Raw genomic sequence first — 18,952 nt, 5'->3', positions numbered from 1 at the left:
TCCGGCCTAACCGTGACCGCTCATTTTCCCTTTCCCTGTATTACGTAGGTAAAAATAAAAGAGTTACAAGAATAATTACCATCTACGTCCTAATTTTCAGGCTTCAATTTTTTGCTTTTAAGGGACTTCCATAAATTAGCTCAGTGCATTTTAAGGATTAAACAGCAATGAAATTTCACTCACTAAAGTTCATAATGTTTTATTGGGATAACATATAAGCAGAGATTTTTTTTTTAATAGAACAGCATTACAATTTGGTTAGAAAATAATGGCCAACATACTAATGTCTGCTGTAAGGGTTGTGCAAGTTTCTGAGTAAAATTCAAGAATCCAGCCTCAGCCTGTTACGAGGGATTTACATGCAGTTCTGTTCAGAGGTATGTCTACACAGCACCAAGCAGTGCCACAACAAGATCCTGGCAATAACTCTAAATGAGCCTGCCCATTTACTGGGAAAAGCATACGGCACTGCTCGCTTTTCTCCTGGGTAACTGCACACCGCTAGTATCTGAGATAAATCATGTATAACCCGCTCAGGAATCCCTAACACTGCACTCCATTGTTCTGCGGAGACAGGGCACAAAACCGCTGCGTATAAAACGCAAAGTGCATCCCAGGCATCGAAACAATGAAATAAATCTTAGATGACTTTTTTTTTCCACAAGCACATGCCGTGGACTTGCTCATACGTGTATTTTTTTATGTTCGATATTCTCAGGAGATGCAACTGTATATCCTTTAAAGAGATTACTTCAGTCAGGAACGAGCTGTATGGCATGAGTATGTATGCAGGGGTACTACTAACTGGTGTATGCATATAGAAATGTATGTGAAGATCTGAAGACATTTTACGACTATGTTGAAATTTGGCCCTTGTTTTTAATATTTTAAATTACTGTAGAGATGGAAATATTTTAAAGTACGTTTATAGCTTTGCATAAAGATATAAAATGAATGTTTACAATGTCACAACTGAATGTGGAATGGCATAGCCAAAATTCTCAACCGTATACATTATTTTATAAAAGAAAACTAAATTGTACTGTATAAAACTGCTATACAAATTACAGTTAAGGCTACTTCTATCATAACACTGCTCCCAAAGTAGGAAACTTTCCTTTTGTACTTATATATATACCCAAGTCTCTCAAATCTAGCTTTACTATGATATCATTCATTATGTGTAAGTGTTCTGATAGAAACTGCAAAAATATTGCAGGATTTGTCTAGCAACAAGCTAGTTTGAAACACTGGATCAATATGCAATTTCAGGTAATGCCCAGAGTTAATCTGCATAAATTATTCTGTAAATACATTTGCTCTCCTGGTCTAAGTGGGCATTTCTGAATTTGAGCATCCAACCTTTTGCATGAACAAGGACTTTTTTTTTCTGACTCACAACCAAGGAAGGTGAGAGACTGTCTACAGTACTACATGACAGTTAAGCTCAACTGCAATATACTACACTACTGTTAGAAACGAGCTAACTGTGCATTAACATGAGGCTGAAGCGAGACAAAATAAAGGCTACTATTTTCACACACTGCTGCTTAGATGTTCACAGTTTGAAACACAACTTCTGTCTAGCCAAACACTTTCTTTCTTGAACATTTATTAACTTAAAAAAAATAATATGAATTACCAAAAGAAAGAAGTCATCTGTGACACTGGAGTTCATGTTTCCAAACCAAAAACTACTCCGAGTCAAAGCATCAGCAGGAGTCTTAGAATGCTAGACAGAAATAAACTAGGTAATAAAATGCCATTATGTTCAGCAACGCACAAATCTTCTGGATTGACAAGCTGGGACTATTTTGTTAGAACAAAGGATGGTATTCCTTTAAATCTGCCCCTTAAAGTGAAAGCACTAAATTTACTCCTGACTTTACAGAAAAATTTCAGAGATTTTACACAGGTTGCTCTGGATTTACAGCTATGAACAAACTAGAATGAACTATAAAATCAGATGCTAAAATAGTAATCCTGACTTGAACAACAGCCTCATGGAAAATTTTTGTTCCTTTAGCTTCCTGGTGGAACACTTATCTTTGCCATATTGATCTTTTAGCTCACTCTCTCTGTTACTCATCTACTGGTACTCGTGTGACCTCATAAAAAAAAATTAAACAATCCTGTTTGTGGTCAAACTATTTCATGCATATTTATCAGTGAAGAAATACTCTTGGTGATAATTTAAATATACTTGTTATTTTCAAACCATTCTTTCAAAGTCAGTTAAGAAGCTTACAGAATACAATATTCTAGTACTTAAATGTGTGAATCCTTGTACTATCCTCAGAGCCTTCCTAACAAACAACAGGTTAGTCTCTTCACAAAATAATAGGTTAGTCTCTTCAGACACAGAGTACAGCAACATAGATTCAGAATATCATTTTGCTCTCTTACTATCTGCTTTACAATCCCATATATTTTATTTGTGAGAGCACAACAGAAGAGGAATACAGTAACAACAAAACAAAATTAGGGGAAAACCCCACAAAGTCTTTCAGGAAATGTTGAAGTATAGATATATATATATATATAAAAGGAAAAACAAAACAAAACAAAAAGACAGAGACAAAAAAAAATTTGTCCCAGATGAAAAAATCAGACATAAAATAAAATAATAAAAAAAAAAAATCAGAAAAAAGCATTGAATCAAACTGTTTCCTGCAATGCTGGAGTTCCTTGATGTAGTGCGACTACTAAATATAGTATTTTACTAATCTCAGCGGGGAGCTGGCTAACTGCATGCCCGTCAGATGTTTTTAATGGTCACCCCCTGTGGAACAAATCTAAGGAGCGCATGAAAAACACCCACATTTAAGAAAGACCCCTTGCTAGATCATTAAGGAAAGATAAAGGCCTGTACATTCATATGTGATATATAACACAATCATTGTGTCAAGAAAACATATGTTTGATTAGCGCGCCTCAGGTTCATCAATCGCTGTGTCTGCTTCACAGCAGTGGGCCAGGTCTCCATTGTGGCTACTGCAAGGAAGGGGGAAGACACGCAGTAGCTTGAAGACTGACAGTCCAGCAGTAAATCTTGAGAGATTCGAGCATGCTCTTCTCCTACAGAGCTCGAATACCAGCTGTACCATAGTCTTAAATCTTCACTAAAATACAATCCGAGGTTTTAGACTAAGAAATAAACCATTACTGTACCATAAATAGATAACAGTAAGCAGACAAAAGACTGTCACAGTTCACTGCAGTCGTATTTTACATTCCTGACTGTAGTAAGGCAGACACTTGCCATCTATAAAAGCACATGAAGTACAAATAAGACTGAAAAACTTGATACAGTTCCCAAAGAGAATATATAAAATAACTGTTAAATGCAAAATCAGTTTATCTGAGCCAAAAAAGCTTGTACATAATTTATTTTATGTTATTTATATATATTCAGAGCTCCTGTTTTCAGTGGCGCAGGGGATCTGGAAAGTTTGGCCATATATTATGCTCAGTCAGGCAAGGGAGACCCAGCTCTGTCCTACCTCTGTATGTGATGTTTGGTTCTAATTAAAAGAAAATTGGCCAACAGCACAGCTGTTGCAGCAGCATGTGGGATAACCAGTACAGTAAGGTACTTACTGTTTACCTTTTGCCAGTTAAACCTTAACCCAGGTATGCATTTGTATTTGTAAGGCCAGTGTTCCTGGGGAGCACACATGAAATGAGCATTCCTATTTTCAATGGCTAGTATTCAAAAGAGCAGAGAGCTGTTTGTCTGATGGGGAAACTGAAATCACAAGGTAGGACATGGCTTTCTACAAAAAACACTACTATGTTGAAGAGCAGCTTGCTCCTCTGTTCACCTCCTGTAGTCTACAACTAAAATATTTAACACAGCCATAGAAGAGAGTAGTTTAACTGCAATGAGTTAAAAACACTGAACACAATTACTTCCAAAAAGGAATAAGAAATACCTCATTAAAAATGAATTATTAAGAAATGAAAACGCTACAAAGTAATATAAGTTACATCTGATTATTTTTTTTCCCCAGAAACAGCTTATCTGCCCCTGCTTCATTCACACATCATTCATACATAATGGTTCAGACAACTACTGCATGTTCAGGGATAGGAGTTGAGATTAATTTTGTAATTCACAGTCAATGGAAATATGAAAAACCGGCAACTTCAAATGGAGGACTCCTTGGGACCCCTTGTTTTCACTACATGCCCTACAAACGAGGGAGATGAGAGAGCTGCGTTCTGCTAACAGAGCTAATGGAGGAAGAGCTTGGTGCAGAGCACGTGTGGAGGAGCATGTGTCCTGAGTGCCATCCAGAACAGCCGACTGAAACGAGCAAGGAATTTGGTCAGTTTGAAGACAGAAAGTCCTCCATGCCTGAAATAACGCTCTAGCAACAGCATCAGTCGAAATCTGTTTTCATCAACACTCTCATCACGAAGGTTGCCACCTAAGTGAAGAGCTAAGCACACATTAGCTATTCTTTGTTTGCAAACTGCATGTGAAAGCCCAAAACGTGACAGTAATGAACAGGGGACGGGGTCACCATGAAGCCGCAAGTACAAAACCATCTGCCTGAATCTGCTGCAAAACCTGCCGATAGCATAAACTCGGTTTGGGTGCAGAATGTTGATACATGACTTTATGCGGAAAGAATCACCTGCCTTTAATTAGCACAAGAAGCAATCATTCCACTTCCGAAAATCATTCTGCTTCACTGTGCTCTGGATGCTAGAAGGGATGGAACGGGACGACAGCAAAAATACCTCCTCTGAAAGCCTCATCTGAAAGTCACAGCGAGGGGAGTAAACTGTAACTTGCCTCTTTTATCCTTCTTCACCCTTTCTCGTTGCTTTTTAAAGTTTTTTTCTTCGGAACTGAGTTCCCTTACTACAGTTAAAGCTGAGCCTACCGTGGCTGCACCTTCACCTTGATGCTGGCTGAAGCTCTCAGTCTTTCACAGTTTTGGCTGTGTCCCAAGCCACGGTCTGCGTCTAACTTATCAAGTCACGTTAGGATTTGCTTAAAAAGATCTTGGCAGGCAGCAAGGCCTGGTGCATTTAGTGCTGGCTGCAGTAGCTCCTGATAGTTTGCAAACTTTCTCACACACATAAAGACCCCAAAATCTAGAATTAGTTACGAAAACATAATTTACATATATATATATATATATATATATTCATGGACTAAGTTATGTGCAGGGACATGTGGGATGACTTCTATTCTTATTTGCAAGATGCTGAGGAGAAAAGCTAAAATGTTACCAAGGTCCTATACGCACCACACCTGTGGACACAGGCCATGCCATTATCTAGATGTTCCCCATTTACCTTCCTTCCTTATAGAAACTGAAAGAAAAAGCAGCACCCGGACTGTTTCTGGAGGCAAGAAGAGCAAACCTTCAGCAGCAGTTGAATATAGGGCCTTCTTCCTTGTAAGAGGGAGAGAGGTAACAATGGCCAGAGCAGAAGAGAGCTAGCTCAGACAGATTTCTGGCCAGAAGCCAGGTATTTGGAGACCTTGTGTCAGAAAATTTACTGTCCCTTGCAGCTAGATTTGCATTTGCTTTTTCTAATTCTGCATGCTCTAAAGTTAATTCAGAAACATTCTTCCTGCAGCAAACATTACCTCCTGCAGTATGCCCTCTGAATATTCTCACTTTCCACAACCTGCACCTCTTGCCTTATGCAAACTGATATGGGAACGATGCTTATGGATACTTCTGGCAGAAGACTTCCACTGTTTTTCTTTGTGGTCAAAAGTAGGGTAACATGAGATGGTCTACGGTCAGCAGAAACTTTTCTGAAATAAATGGAAACTAATAAAATCAGTCCTTGAAGATCTACTCTGGGTCACTGGCATCAACTGTGGTGCTGTCTACGTTCTCTCTGAAGTTAGCGGATTTAAAAAAAAAATGCAATGAAGTCCAGGTGCTTTGATTTTTACATGAAGCTCTCAAGAACAATTTTTGCTAGCAGCTTGTTCTGTTTTCTCTCTCCCTCTATTTCACATTCCCAACATGTTTTTTTACTTTTGGCTAGTCACGTACAAATTAGGGTTTGGAGACCTCGGAGCCCTTACCTATGTAACACAACCATTTGACTTCAAGGCGAATTTCAGTGTAGCGGGACACCTGCACATTTCTGAGAGCCAAGGAAGGATTCTCAGCTAACAGGTTGCCTGGTGTTGTGCAAATCACAGATGCCACTAAAATCCTCAATAAAATCCTGACTGACCTGTTGCCCTTGCTGGGCGGAAACTTATTTCCCTGTTAATTCCTATTACTGTTAGGACAAAAATAGTGGTTGTCTTGAATAAATGGGTAAGTTTTGTAGCAAAATAACCTGATAAAAGAGTGTAAGTTTTCTCCAGAGCACAAAGACTGTAAGTTCACATGGTTGAGAGAGTTCTCCTATTTCCTGATTTCTGCCCAGTTGTACAGAACTGTAAAAAAGCCAGTGAAATTTAGAAAGCTGCACTCATTTTGGCTGGGATGGAGGGAATTTTCTTCATAGCAGACCGTGCGGTGCTGTACTTCAGAACTGTGACCAAAACTGTGTTTTAGCTGTTGCAGAGCAGCGCTTACACTAAGTCAAGGACTGCTCTGCTTCTCGTGCTGCCCTGCCAGCCAGGAGCCTGGGGGTGCACCTGGGGGAGCTGCTGGGAGGGGACACAGCCAGCACAGGTGACCTCAATGACCAAAGGGATGTCCCATACCATATGGCACCAACCTCAGCAATAAAAGCTGGAGGAAAGAAAGAGGAGGGGGGATATTCAGAGTGATGGTGTCTGTCCTCCTAACTAACCATTACACATGATGAGCCCAGCTTTCCTGGAAATGGCTGAACATCTGCCTGCTGATGGGAATTACTGAATGAATCCCTTGTTTTGCTTTGCTTGCACGTGCAGCTTTGCTTTACCTATCAAGCCGTCTTTACCTCAATCCATGCATTTTCTCACTTTTGCCCTCCTAATTCTCTCCCCATCTTGCAGCAGGGGAGTGAGTGAGTGGCTGTATGGGGCTGAATTTAACCCACAACAGTCCTTTTTGGTGTGCAACACAGGGCATAAGTGTTTTAAGATAATGACAGCTTTGAATGGAGCGTGCTAGACTGATTTTGTAGCTGTTTAGCGATTAATTGGCATGCTCCTGTAGTTACCACAAGGCTCACTCTCCCTATTCTATATTATTACTGCTTATCGTCTTACTTGGCTCTATCTGTGAACATTTTGATAACAGATTTGGTCGTGCGCCTGGCTGGCAGATGGCCAGGGCACTGATGCTGTCCATGCCTGTGTTGTAAGGTCAGAACTCCAGTGTGAACTTGAGTCAGTCACAGCATGGTGCAAGCATGGGTAAGCCCACGCCGGAGCAGGTACACCTCTGAAGGGATTGTGGCCCATGGATAAGCTCACACAGGAGCAGTGGGAAGGGGAGGAGTTCACTGCAATGTTAAACCCCATAGCCTGGTCCAAAGGTACCAGGGAGGGAGATTGTAATGGATGTACCTTTAAAATGTTGTAACCCATGATTTGAGTTGTATGTTATAGGAAGTCCTATAGCAGAAACAATTTGAACCAGTGGAGGATGAGCCTCACAAGATGTCGTGAAAGTGCAGTAGTGACCAGACCTAAGTTGGCTTTAGCATCGAATACTTCCACACAACACATCACCTCTCCTTTCCTGAGTGACTACCGTAACAGGTGGAACCCAAGTCATGGACTAAATGAACTCAATGGAAATTTTACAGACATTTTACAGGTTTGGCCCATAGACTAAGGATTGTTATCTGTGTGTACATCAAAGTATGGGAAGGTGGGCAGTTCTTAATGCAGACGTGTTGGATACCATGGGACCTGAGCATGCTGTAAATGCTATGGAATAAGGGGTGGAGATTTTACTGGTTTTGGCTGGGGCAGAGTTAATTTTCTTCATAGTAGCTGATATGGTGCCATGTTTTGGATTTGTGACCAAAACAATGCTGAAAATGCACCAATGTTTTAGTTGTTGCTGAGCAGTGTTAACACTAAGTCAAGGGCTCTTCTGCTTCTCAGGCTTCCCTATCAATAAGGAGGCTGGGGGTGCACAAGAAGCTGAGAGGGGACACAGCCAGGACAGCTGGCCCCAATGACCAAAGGGGCCATCATATGAAATTATGCTCAGCAGTAGAAACTCAGGAAAAGGGTGGACTCATAGCATTTGTCTTTCCAAATAACCATTACAAGTGATTTCCAAGAAAGCTCTGCTTTCCTTAAACATCTGCCTGACAAGCAGAAGTAGTGATTGAATTCCTGATTTTGCTTTGCTTCTGTGTAGCTTTGTTTTATCTGTTAAACTATCCTTATCTCAACCCACAAACTTTCTCACTTTTGCCTTTCCAATTCTTTTCCCCACCTTGCAGCAGCAGAATGAGCGAGCAGCTGTGTGGTGCGGAGCTGCCTACCAGGGTTAACCCACAGTAAATACCTGTATTAACTCAACCATCAGACAATAGTTTGGTAATTGGTAAAAATGCAAATGTCACATCAGGGAAGAAAAAAAGAAGGTATCCAGAGAGACACAAATTAAGATAACGATGACTTTGTCACCTATTTCTACAATAGGTGTTTATAATCCCTGCCAGGAAGAGACAAATACTTCTGCTGAGATTCCAGTACTGGCCACCAAGCATGGCATAGTAAGAACACACAGGAAGATATTACCCCTCTGCAAAAGGCCAGATTTTGATGTTCTCAATGACAACACAGCACAAAATCATTCCACGCATCATTTTACAGGAACCGATCTGACCAACAAGCAAGTACAGTGCCAATCAAGTTGACTAAGACCCTAAGGAACTGGGACAAGAACCAAAAACACAATTCCAAGGCTTGTTTTGCAGCAGCAGGTATTGACAACATATAGCAACACTCTCAAGCTGCTCCAAGGGGTTTCATGAATGCTTATATGGATGAAGCGCTAATTGCTTTAACAGCCTTACTTCATTTTTTAAAATCCTATTTTGTCCTGGTTTTTGGAGATATGATTATCTTCAAAGAAGCATTTATATAAAATCAGTTTGCCGACATAGCCTGCAAATCTGTTTTACATTAATCATGCCAGAAAGACAGATATTATAATTTCAAAAGCGTCCTTTAACTATTGTTTGTATTTCTCAATTTGAACTAGCCGTGAGACTTTTGTACTCACTCATACCAGACCATTTGCTTGGACTCCAGTTCCAAGCTGACAGTGGCCACAAACCTTTCTACAACGACAGGCTCAAGGACAGAACAGGACCATCTGGGTTTACATTCAAGTTTTTAGAACTTGCTATACTCTTCATGAATGGCTTTAGGGGGACGCTTTCTAAAACATACATTTTCATTCATCTGCAGGGAACTTTGTACTTTCTCTGATAACCAACTAACACTATAATCACAATTATATTGTGATAATAGGTTGAATACATCGAATCCTCCCCCCCTAAAACACAGTACATTTTACTTTTTTTTTTTCCTAGGGAGACCCTCTGAGGAAAATCATGTCAGCATTCACGACTCACTGAAGGTAAGCTTTTGTTTTATTCCAGTTTACCACGGTTCAGCCTCATTTCACCCCTAAATATATGATCACTTGAACAAAATCACCTCAAAATGATTTAATTTCTAGCTATAACTTGTGCAGAGTAAGCTCAGTAGATAACTACTGAGGAAGAGTGGAGATGAATGGCACTGTGTGTGTGGGGGTCGCCTTGTGTAAAGCAGTGAGCCAGGAGAAAGGCTGAAAGAAGCAAAGAGAAGTAGCTGCTTTCTAACCCAAGAAGAATGGCACTGAGGGCATGGTTTAGTGATGGGTCTTGGTAGGTCAGGTTGACGGTTGTGCTTGGTGATCTTGAAGGTCTTTTCCAACTTAGATGATTCTATTAAAATGAAAACAACAACAAAAATGAAGATCATTGTGTGAAAAACTAAAACAGGACATTCAGGATGGGAAGATACTCTACTCTCCATGAGACACACAGACAGGAAATGCCTACTGATTTTCTGGGAAACCATGAAACTTCATTCCAATGTGCTGCTTCAAAGGCCTCCGTGGGCTTTCCCCTCCATCACAGCATTACTACTGATTTCTTTTGACTTTTTTCTACAGGCCTCCTCAGCAGGACAACTCTCTTGAGAATGAAGTGCAATACTCGACTGCTTTGACCCAATTTCTAGCCACCAGAACAACAAAAATTTTTAATGACTCCTTCTACTACAGCTATTTGAATCTGGAATCAACAGTGAATGGTTGGGTGATTTTTCTGCTTGGTTTTAATCTCTAAACCTTGCAACCCACACCAATGAATTCATGCAATATGCAGAGCTAATTCAGAGATCTTGTTCTCCTTGCTGTGGGAAGAGACAAAGTTGGACTGAAAAAAAGTAAGGTGTTGTTTTTACTGAGGTAAAAAACAGATTCAGAGGTAAGAAAGAAGGAGAAAAACAGCTATTGTCAATTTTTCCAGGGAGCTCTAGTAAATTCAGTATGCATATTTCACTAAGCCATGTAACTAAGAAAAACTAATGAAAGGAAACCCGCTTCTGTCCAGTGAAGAGCAATGAATTTTAATTAACTAAGTAAGCAACATTTTGTAATTGTGACCAGATTTGGAAAAGAACTTTTGAATTGAATTTGTTATTTCATGCATCATCAATGGGTTGTCATACTTGGGAACAAAATGTTAACGAAGGAAGCTAAAGGGCACTGCATCAAGTTTCAAGAACATATAAACGAAAGTTGTGATAACAATTTATATCCCGATTATTTTCTTCAGGCTTAATGCGGAATCCCTTGCTCATTCCTTTTGTATTAAGAATTTCCAGTGAACTCAGATTTGATTGTCATGGTGGTCTCTCGGAGATCTCCTTAAGAAATGGCTTCAGACCTAAACTCTTTATTATTAAAAAGACCAGGAACTCTTTAACTATCATTAACACTGTTCGGAAGATTCAAAAACCTTCAAAGACTCAGGAGGGATGGATGAGAAGGTCACTGTTCTTTATTTTGGAAGCCAAAAGCCCATTCTGTGCTACAGTCTTTAGCAGCTGCAGCTAAATCCACGAAGAGAGCCCACAAAGTGGTCACAGCATGACCTGAACTAAAGTTGATGACTACTTCAGATACTACACTAAGTCTGAAACAGGCAGACTTGCCCTTTTTTGCGCTTCCTGTCAGAACAGACACCAAGGAAAGCAACATTATGAATCACACCAGAAGGACAATCCAAAGAACATGAGAAAGTCCTGGGCATATCTGCATCAGCCAGCACAGTACAGGGCAGAAATTGCACAGGCATTACTAACCTCAGGCAGTAAGTCCACAGCGTGGACCACAGCTCATGGTGTGGGACAGGAGCCCAGATTAGCCAAACATTATGAAGGGTGGCCAGGCTTACAAGTTAACTTACAAGTTAGCATCCACAGTACCCGTGTCAGTTTTGAAAAAGGTATTTAGGTGCCTTTTAAAATTTGACCTATGGTCCTGCTCCAATAAATATGCATTTACACACAGATCAGTCCAAAACTATACTTTTAACTTGAAATTCAGTGAGGCCTGAATTTCCCTGAAATTCAGTATCTTAGTAATGATATCCAAGCATTCCTAGGCTGATTTCCAAATCCAACCTTCAACAAAGTGAAATGAGCATTTGGTTTGTTTAAAGCTACTGTAGGGTAAGGTTCAAGCTCAGTGTGTGTGGGACCCGAGCATGACATAAATGGTACAGAATAAGGGGTGGATACTGTCCTGGTTTTGGCTAGGATGGAGTTAATTTTCCTCCTAGTAGCTGATATGGTACTGTGTTTTGGATTTAGGATGAGAATAACGTTGATAACACACCGATATTTTAATTGTTGCAGAGCGGTGCTTACACTAAGCCAAGGGCTTTTCAGCTCCTTGTGCTGCCCTGCCAGGGAGGAGGCTGGGGGTGCACCAGGAGCTGGGAGGGGACACAGCCAGGACAGCTGGCCCAGTGACCAAAGGGATGTCCCACACCGTGTGGCATCGTGCTGAACAATTAATATGGGGTGGCTGGCCGGGGAGGAAGGGATGAACACTGCTCAGGGATGGGATGGGCATTGGTCAGTGGGTGGTGAGCAATTGCATTGTGCATCTTTTGCTTTGTACATGTTATTATTATTACTATAATCATTATTATTTTATTATTTCTCTTCCTTTTCTGTCCTATCAAACTCAAACCCATCAGCTTGTACTTTTTCCCCCCGTTTCTCTCCCCTCTCTTGCTGTGGGGGGAGAGGGTGAGCAAACAGCTGTGTGGTGCTGAGCTGCCTGCTGGGTTAAGCCACAACCAAACCCAATACATGGGTGAAAATTTGGTTGAGGCCCACCTCTGCCTACAATTCAAAACCATGAGCTGAAACGTATGGGGCACAGGTAAACCTGACTCTAGGGTATCCAGTGGGACCTCTCCTGTACGCGCACTCCCTCAGAAATGTATGCCTGCACTACAGGGAAATGAGAAAATGAGAAGCATTTAGAAAGGCCCAACAGTACAACTTTCAAATCAATCAATAGATAAAATGGAACAGTTAACCACTAAGCAGACATGGGAAGAAAAATAAATAAATCAATTTTGTAACAGTGTAATCAAAAAGAAGTGGAAACGACACCCTGTGTGAGGCCTTACTACCTGGCCACTACAGACAAGTCAAGATACCTAAGACCTGCCAACGCAGCAAGCCAAGTGTGGCTGCAGCCATGCACAGAGACATCACGGCCTTTTTAATTCTACTACCTGCTCTTCATGGAAGCTCCTAGGGGGGTCTCCTACTGGACACGAACTACCTGCAACTTGTGTTTTACATCAGTCGCAACTGGAGGCTCAAATTATTCATGTATAAACAGTTTCTCTAAATGTTTCATCACAAACAAACTCTCTGAATAACTTACTGCACTGAAGCGGTCACCAAAAATAACTGTAACTAACCTAGTTACAAAACAATGACTAAAATACCACATAGTCACTTAAAAATAACAATTTTACCAAAGCTGAATTTTCCTTTAAACAATCCGCTGGCAAAGCCTGCAGAACGATTAACTGGTAGATTGTATGCATAAATATGAAGCAAGCACTAAAAATGCTCTGTTCAGACTTTGTACAGACTTGCTTGTGAAGTATTTTTGTTTAATTAGCACTGGTAATTTGAAGCCTGGGCCTTGAAAGAATCCGAGCTAAACACCTGTGTTTCAGTGACACTCAGCTGCTGCTTATCAATTACAAATATCTTTAGAATAATAAGCCATAAACCATAAAAATGTAATTTTTTAGTACTTTTCCATACATTGGTCCAAATAATATAAAGGGCTTACAATAGAACATGACTGAGATCATATACAAACAGTTTAGGAGAATTTAAATTAAATAATCACATTTTAAAGACGTGTCCCCTGCAGCTAAAGAAGTTCAAAGAAACATTCAAATAAGCAAGTAACATTTTTTTTTTTTTTACATTTACAAATGAAACATCATATGAGTATTTATTGATTTTTTAAAAATTCAAAAATACATTGTAACAGAACAGAATGTATACGTTCTTCAATGAAAGACAAAACTATGGTTATCATCTGGACCAGAATACAAATACATGCTAACAATTTAAAAATCATTTTGGGTCATTCAGGAAACATGAAACAAGCTATCTGTTTGTAAATGCAGTAGTTTTCTACTTGGTAAATATGCCTGAGAAAGTTAACCTGTAAAGAAATAGGCTTTTAAACTCTTGAACACAAAGAGCTTTCTAGGCTGAAATGGTGAAGAGACCTGTGATATGCACCTGCCAGGCCACTAAGCCATTTCCCACAGAGATTCTGTTCACTGCTCCACCTCAGCTCAGGGATCCAGCAGTGACAGAATTTCACATCAATGCCACTCATTCAAGCAAGGTGTTAAAAAGCATGCTAATATGATGTAAAACCACCAGTTACAGACACAGAGACATATATATGTCATTAATAGAGATTCTCTACCAAACTTCTCGTTTTGAATCAGGGCCAAGTAAAAAGTAGTAGTCTAGTTTATGGAGGAAACGGATTATATTTTTGGCTCAAGGTAAGACCCTTTAAAACAATTTCTACATAGGCAACTAGAATTAAAGCATGAAAAAAAAAACAACAGGACAAACAACTAATCATTTTACAGTAACCACATACTGTAGGCAAGAAGGAATCAAAACAATAACATAAATTGTGCATTGGTTCTATGAAAATAAAGTGTTACTAGTAGACACAAGCAATCTGACAAGATGTGAAAGCAAGAAGTGAAAACATCAGGGATTGAATTTCTTTTCATCAGAATTCATCTGCAGGCAGGTAACAAAGTGGAACTCAGAAAAAAAGAATTCCTGTTAGCAGCTTAACTCTACATACTGTGAGGCTTAGACTTTTATTGTTTCTTGTATTAAGAGAAATTCAAACTAGTGAATCAAAAATGACATTTTAAAAATGAAGACCAAAAGAAATCTGAATGTACATTTTAGACAGAAACAACGTTAAGTCAAATCCACAACTGGTGACATCTGACATCCGCAAATGCAATTTAACTATGGTGCTTATGCCAATAGAACATCTGACACTATTTCTTGAATTCTAGCCACTTCTTTTTAATCACTTTCAACAACTGCATACTTTGTAAATTACATGGGCTTTGATGAAAAAAATCATTATCAGGCATTCAAAAAATTCTAACAGAAACCTCCCATTTCCATAATTTGGTTACATGATCAAATTACACATGCTAGAACATAGGAAGCCAACTTTTCAAATGAAACAGAAAAAGAAAACAAACAAACAAACAAAAACAAACAAACAAAAAAGCCCCTAAGACAGGAAAAAGAATTTTTCTACATAGCTGGTCCTATCCTCTGATGGTGCAATACAGTAAAATGAGCTACTATACATATATGCGTGTAATTTTGCATGTAATGGTGATCAGGAAGAGGTTTCTTTTCCCCATCTTCCACACTGCAGAAATGACTAGATGCACTACAGAGGCTTTCACCATCCTATGAAATGTCTGGTATTTGCCATTGCTGGATGCAGGTCATCAGTGCTGAAGGACTAATATGCTGACCCAGCATGGTATATCTTACATTCTCTAGTATTGACTGTGATGTCAAAACATTCTGCATTGCTCTGCCACCAAATCTGCTCTTAGGTCGCACCTTCTGATCAAAACTCTGTTCTACAGGTTACAACTAACAGGTGCAGGATGGAAAGCAGAGGAATGGTTGTAACAACCCAACCCAGCAGACAAACGCAAAGTTAAGGTGGTGCATCAGTATCTTCTGGATCAGAGTCTAAAGGAGAAACCAATTTCAGAGCAGCATGTAAAGCTTCTAATGCTAAGAGGTGAAGACTCTCAAAGAAGTGCAAGTAAAAGCATAATTTAAGCCTGTAACTGTTTATGGAGAACAAACAACAGAAAGAAAGATGGCCTGTAGTAAATTGAATGGAAGAAAGGAACAAAAAAGAGGAGGGACATGTATATTGGTGCAGGGTTGTATCTCCTGGACCCAGCAACTGCCTTGGACACCAGCTAATTTTACAAGATAAGTTACATGCATGCCCACATTCCAGAGGGCAAGAGTGAAACCTTGATGGCAATGCTATGACTCTGGCTGAAGAGCTTCATTTTCCCCCTCCCATACCTGAAAGCCTTGAATCCTTGCCAAATACTCCAGCTGTTTTGAAGGCTGCACTGCAGGACAGGGGGAAGCAGGAGATATTCCTTTTAGACCTATGGCTTCGGCAGTTGGGGATGTTCCATTCATGAGAAGTTCCCTGGCAATCGTAGCTGTGCTATTTGTTGTAGGAGATATGCTGAAGAAAGAGCTAGAAGTCTGGCTCATTTCTTTGGACGACAAATAGCTTACAGTGGTACCAGGGGCTGATTTGTTGCGGCTTGCTTCCATCTCTTGGTAAACATCAGGAGAGAGATGGAGTATTCCCTTTGGTGCTGAAAATAAAAGCAAAGATGATCCTCATTACCCTAGAATGGGCTTGGCATGTATGTAGACAATTTTCATTAACATACTTTTCACCAGAAAACAAAGTAAGCACTTAAAAGTAGTATCTTTTTTTTTTTTTTCCATAGTAACTGTGAATGAAATCACACAATTATTTAGAAACAAAGCAGATCTCAAGTGCCCCTCTTCTTCCTCTCCCACCAGCCTTTTTAAGTAGTTAAAAACTCCTGGACTTGAAAACTGTGGCAAGCACAGAATACAAAACATAAACGAGTAACGTTTTGAGATCTACAAACCACAATGGACAGCTGCTGCTTCAGAATAGCAGCACAACCATTATTTCACTACAGTCTTCCGCCTCCTATCTGATACAACAACTTAGGCTGTTGTTTGACAAATAATTTAAGCTAGCCCATGTCAGCACTACCACCATCAGAAGTTCTTTCCTCTCCCACCTACAGCTGTTGTTAGTACTCTCCAGCTGCTCTACTGCATGTGCCAGCACAAGCACCTGTAGGACCATGCAGTGATGCTCATGAGAACGAGCAGTTTGGAGGCAAAAGAAGGGCAGGATGGCTTCTTGCAGTAGCTGCAGTGCCTCAAGTGCTGGCTTAAAGCATTTGCTGAATTACAACAGCAGCCTGTGTTTAAGTAATCTTAAATTGCCCTGCAGCCACATGTTACTGTGCTAATGACTCTTATGTGACTGCTTGCTCTTCGACGAAGAGGAATCTTCTTCTATTTTTGTTACTTTTAGCTGCACAAACAGCATCCTATAGATCGCAAATAGTTGCTTGTCTTGGACAACATTCATGCTGAGTGAAGAAAGTGTGTATGTGTTGTGATTAACATCAACTGGAATTACGGTAAAAAACAAAAAGATTGAATATATTCATGTGAATTGTAGGAAACATTCAAATACTTCCAGTGACTGAAATTAGGAGTAATTTCTCTACATTTCAAAAAATTTAATATATTTTTAGAGAACATCTTGACCCTAAGCCTCCTTGAAAACAGGAGTGAGTACATACGTAAGCAGCTTTGTTGGTATTCTTACGTTTAAAAACGTGCAGAATTAAGGATGAAGTTTGGTAGTTTCATATATAATACAGCGTTTGTTGGAAACATGAGTACCCAGTTTGTTAATGTAAGAGGAAGACCCCTCATTGTTATTAAACTCAAAAATGAACTTGAGATGTTTCATTTCATATTAATAGCACTCTTTGATCTTCTTGTATATACCTGAAAAAAACATCTGTGAACTCAAGCCATATGGCATTTTATTTTAAGAATGATAAACCTATTTGTTAACTGATTTAGCTATCTCAAGAGCAATCAAAGGATCCAGTGCTTAATTAATTTGCAGTATATACAAAAGTCACCTCAGAATGCGGAATAAATTCAAAGAGAATTGATTTCCAGTTTACTACAAAGGACTCCTCTAATATTAGTGGTGCAAGTGGCATTCTTGAAAAAATGTCTACTACAAGAAGACTCAAAAAATATTACTAGTGATTAATAACCTCATTTTCAACTACATGGTGAAAATCGAATTTCCTCACTGCTGACTCAGCAAACTACTTACAGGTGAATCTTTTAATCGATTTACTCACACATTTGGCTTTTAAATTAACAGTAGTTTCAGAGAGTTGGAACATCCGCTTGCACCCTTCACAAAGTTCGATAAAGCTTCACGAAGGATCTGGTTACAGGGTTAGGCATGACTTGTTTGGAGAGTGCTGTTATTAATTGTCTGTTAAGATCATGCAAGTTAGGGGACAATGCTCTGCTTTATCAATACCTCTGCTTTAGAGAGAAATGTTCCTGCAGTTGCACCTAGCATCACACCAGTACAGAGGCAGAGCTGGACATTCCCATTACCACCTGCTTGCTGTCTCCACTGCCTTTGTGGAGCTGTGGAGTCTGGCTGGGCTCTGAGCCGTAATGCCAAAACCATGTTATTCCCTTGTACAACTACTCCAATTCACAACAGTGCTATTGGGAACAATGGAGGATGGGGTACCTGAAGTGTCTTTCCATCTACAGACAATGCAGAATATAACCTTGTAGATAACAGCAACTGTGTAAACACATAGCATTATTCTATAGAACATAATCACCATGTAATAGAGTGATAACATACCCTTTTTCTGAGGCTACAATCTCCTAGGGCTATCACTGCTCACACTTTTAAATAGTCTTATACAAAAGACAAGATGAATGAAAATTAAAATAGATACTACAGATGTTGATAGTTGATGTTGGGTTACAAAAACAAACATCAACAAAGACACTGAGTGGCAGGTGTTCGGCACATCTTAAGACCTGGCCCACTGTAAATCTGATTTCTGACAAATATTTGAGAATCAGAAATCAAAATTGAACAGAACATGAAACAACATACTTGTTTAAAATAAATATTACTTCCCAAAAAATCAATTTTGGAAAAAGATCATGCAACATTAACTTAAAAAAAAGTTTCAAGAAGTTTAAAATGATTTCCAGTACTGCAGATGTCTGTTCCATTGATGTAATATTACTTAAAACAAACATTTTACATGCTTTCTCAGCCATTTCACTGTTTTTACATGATCCACCCAAATATCTAACTGCTGTCTGGAACAATGGTTTGGAATACTTCCAGATTACTAAGCTTTCTAAATGTTAAAATAACTAATATGCAGCATATGATGAATAAAAAGATAGTGAGCACAGTATAGCAAATGCTCCTAAAGTACTGACTTTACTGTAATGGTGATGTTAAATTAATAATGGTACTTCTACACTTATGTAACACCTTTCAGCTAAAGACTTCAAAGTGCTTTATAAGCAATAATTAATTTAAATCATACATTGGCTCTGAGAGCAGATATTATATTACCATCATTGATTATATCTGGAAACAAAGTAATGTAATATTGCAGACATTACATTAATATAGTTGCAAGCTATTAAGATTTT

At 39.4% G+C, this 18,952-nt stretch overlaps 1 protein-coding gene across 4 annotated transcripts in view; it reads right to left on the bottom strand.

The window, feature by feature from the left end:
• Window positions 1-18,952, bottom strand: part of STAU2 (staufen double-stranded RNA binding protein 2) — a 168,185-nt gene that overhangs the window by 64,544 nt on the left and 84,689 nt on the right. For 3 of the 4 annotated variants that reach the window (XM_083822663.1, XM_083822666.1, XM_083822665.1), the window contains exon 12: window positions 15,674-15,981. In XM_083822663.1, coding sequence (XP_083678789.1) covers window positions 15,674-15,981 — 308 coding nt within the window. Of the gene's footprint in view, window positions 1-9,404; window positions 9,886-15,673; window positions 15,982-18,952 lie in introns of those variants that run through there. The other variant, XM_083822664.1, reaches the window with a different exon arrangement.

Source organism: Anser anser (genome assembly GCF_964211835.1).
Source record: "Anser anser genome assembly, chromosome: 2".
NCBI classification, from domain to species: domain Eukaryota; kingdom Metazoa; phylum Chordata; class Aves; order Anseriformes; family Anatidae; genus Anser; species Anser anser.
Note: the sequence above shows the minus strand (reverse complement) of the source record. Positions and strands in the feature narration are given on the sequence as shown.